Raw genomic sequence first — 3,448 nt, forward strand, 5'->3', positions numbered from 1 at the left:
ACCAATCTCATTAACTTTCACCAACCTTTAATTTATGTGGGAAGATAATATTAAATAGTAGTTACATTACTATTCATGTTAAATTTTCGATTTTATTGAAGTAAAGTTTGATTAATTAATGTTGTATTTTTTAGAAAAGCCTTCTAGTAGTGTACTAATTTTGTTATAAACTATGATTTGCTTATTTGGTAAGATTGTATAAGAATTGAGAATGTTTTGATAGTTTTCACAATTTGTGAAATTTTTATATATATAAAAAAAATATAATTTAAAATATCCAAATTATATTTACAAAAATAAATCAAATCTAAGAAATAAAAAGGAGTGATTAGCTAGCTAGTAGTAGGAGGCCAAATATACATTAACTCTGAACTAGGTAGAGCCTAGGGTAGGGGGGTGCGTGGTTTGCCAGCGAAGATGCAGAAGTATCAATACTTTCTCTCAGCTCAGGTCAAAGCAGCAGCTGCCACTCTCTATTAATCTCTCTTTTCCCCTCTCCTCTTATTTACATCTCCGCTTTTCCTCTTCATTCTCTCTCTATCTCTCTTCACTTGGAAGAGAAAAAGTAGATGAGTATTTGAGAAGTTTTCAAGAAACAAAGAGAAGTGAGCATTGCATTTTAATGGTTGATCATTATACATCAACCAATATGTCTGCCTCTCCTTCTATGATCTCTTGTTCTGAAAAGAAACATTGGTGGATTAGCAATAGAAAGGTAAAAACAATCTCTTTTCCCTTTCTCCCATTCTAATCTATTAGTATTAATGAAAAAAAAAATGAATACTAATTCATGGTTCTTGATTACAGATTGTTGACAAATACATCAAAGATGCAAAAATGCTCATTGCAACACAAGAACCAAACGAGATTGCTTCAGCTATTAACCTTCTTGACGCAGCTCTATCTCTGTCACCTCGTTTTGAGCTAGCCTTAGAGTTAAAAGCTCGATCTTTACTTTATCTAAGGCGATTTAAGGATGTTGCTGATATGTTACAAGACTATATTCCTAGTCTTAAAATGCCTGCTGATGAAACATCATCATCGTCCACGTCATCTTCTGGTTCATCTGATAATTCATCTACACAGCTTTCAAGAGAGAGAATGAAGTTACTTTCATCAAGTAATGACTCACCGGGTAGAGATGAGCCTAGTTTCAAGTGTTTTTCTGTTTCTGATTTGAAGAAGAAAGTTATGGCTGGACTTTACAAGAACTGTGAAAAAGAAGGGCAATGGAGGTAATTTTTTCTGACAATGGCTTATAGATTACGCGATTACAGCTTGCTAGCTGTCTTTAATTGATAGGATTAATGGATTGTCCTAATCTTGATTTGTTTATTTCGTTCAAGTTAAATCTTGTTTTGTTACTTTGCTTCTTTTTATTGTTTCACACTGACATTTTAGTTGTAGTATTAATTACTCCTTGAAAAATGTAGTCTTTTATTGGAATGGCTGTATCAATGTATGGTGAATGAGTTGACTCGGACTAACTAGGTTTCATATTTGTGTTATCTTCCTCAGGTACTTGGTTCTTGGTCAGGCTTGTTGTCATTTGGGTCTAATGGAAGATGCAATGGTTCTTTTACAAACCGGGAAACGTATCGCGACGGATGCATTCCGTCGCGAAAGCATTTGCTGGTCGGATGACAGTTTTTCGTTCGCCAAATTCCCAATATCTGGCGAACGAAATAACCAGCCTCCCACTCCTCCTAAAACGGAGTCGGAGAGCATTTCACAACTGCTCAGCCATATAAAGCTCCTGCTCCGTCGAAAGACGGCTGCAATTGCAGCTCTTGATGCAGGGCTTCATTCAGAAGCTATAAGACACTTTTCGAAAATTGTTGATGGTCGTCGAGGGGCCCCACAAGGGTTCTTGGCGGAATGTTATGTGCACCGGGCTTCAGCATATCGATCTTCAGGTCGAATTGCTGAGGCGATAGCTGATTGTAACCGAACATTAGCATTGGATCCTTCTTGCATTGATGCTCTTAGAACTAGAGCTGCTTTGTTTGAAGCTATTCGATGCTTGCCCGACAGTCTTCATGACCTCGAACACTTGAAACTGTTGTATAATTCGATTCTACGGGACAGGAAATTACCTGGACCGATATGGAAGCGTCAATGTGTGCACTATAGGGAGATTCCAGGGAGGCTTTGTTCATTAGGTGCCAAAATGAATGAATTGAAGCAGAGAGTTGCTTCTGGTGAAACGGGGAATATTGTAGATTACTATGCGTTGATTGGTTTGAGGCGGGGTTGTTCAAGATCCGAATTGGAAAGAGCACATTTGCTGCTCACTTTAAGACACAAGCCTGATAAATCAACAAGTTTTGTGGAGAGGTGTGAGTTTGCAGATGAGAAAGATGTTGATTCTGTAAGGGATCGGGCTAAAATGTCTTCGTTGCTATTGTATAGATTGATCCAGAAAGGTTATACAAAATTAATGACGACAATCATGGATGAAGATGCTGCTGAGAAACAGAGAACTAAAGCAGCAGCTGCATTACAGGCAATGCAGCAGCAACAAGTTCAGCAAAATCAAGAACTACAACAACAATCTAGAGCCGAAGCAATCAGCATTAATGCAGCATCAAGACGAGCATCGGACACTGCTTGTAATACTACATCAAGAGTACCTTCAAAGGCTTCTGCTGCTAATACTAATACTACAATAAGAGTTCCTTCAGAGGCTGCTGTTAATAATACTACATTATGTAACAGCAAGGCAGAAAGCAAGGTGGTGGGGTCAGGCTCAACAAATGCATCAACTTCATTTCAAGGGGTGTTCTGCAGAGACCTTGCAATTGTTGGGAGTCTATTGTCACAAGCTGGAACCGGGTTTAATCGCGCAATTCCTATGAAATATGAGGCACTCAGCTGCTAAATTCTTACAGAGATTTAGCTTGGACAATGTTAATACTATCCCCGCGCGCGCAGGGGAATCAATATCTTTGTACAAAGGGGGGGAAATATGAATTACTATTTGCAGCCGGGAAAATTTTGCTACTTTTATCTTTTAATCTATTCTCTACCTTACTCTATTTTCTTCTTATATTTTTGTTTTTTTGTTGTTAATCTTTTGGTCGCTTTATGCACTATATGTAATGTACAGAGTTAAATTCAGCACCTAATTTATCTACCAGTTCTCCTTTTGTTAATGTTTGCTTTGTCATATTATTTCTGTTGTCCGTTGTTTGTTTAGATTTGAAGCCAAGGGAAATCCTAAAGTGGGGATGATTTTATGGTTCCATAGGAAAGGAAGTAGCAAGTTTGAGCTTCCATCTCATGTCTTTGTCGGCTTCTTTCTTCACAGAAGTGCACAGTACAAAGGCCCTTGCATTAATTAGAGTGGTACTACACTCTTTTTTATGTCAGGCTTATCTATACACTACCCTGTCATAAACCCTGATATTCTACTTGATTTCAATAAAGATGATTTCCCTCCACGTCA

The 3,448-nt window shown here is 37.8% G+C and overlaps 1 protein-coding gene across 1 annotated transcript; it reads left to right on the forward strand.

The window, feature by feature from the left end:
• Window positions 1-408: 408 nt before the first annotated feature.
• On the forward strand, window positions 409-3,155 carry LOC132644951 (uncharacterized). Its single transcript, XM_060361641.1, has 3 exons — window positions 409-715; window positions 808-1,235; window positions 1,519-3,155. Exons 1-3 carry the CDS (start codon window positions 623-625, stop codon window positions 2,879-2,881), a joined length of 1,884 nt encoding a protein of 627 aa, XP_060217624.1. The 5' UTR covers window positions 409-622; the 3' UTR covers window positions 2,882-3,155.
• The last annotated feature ends 293 nt before the right edge of the window (window positions 3,156-3,448 follow it).

The sequence above is a fragment of the Lycium barbarum genome, chromosome 6, assembly GCF_019175385.1.
Source record: "Lycium barbarum isolate Lr01 chromosome 6, ASM1917538v2, whole genome shotgun sequence".
Taxonomy (NCBI): Eukaryota; Viridiplantae; Streptophyta; class Magnoliopsida; order Solanales; family Solanaceae; genus Lycium; species Lycium barbarum.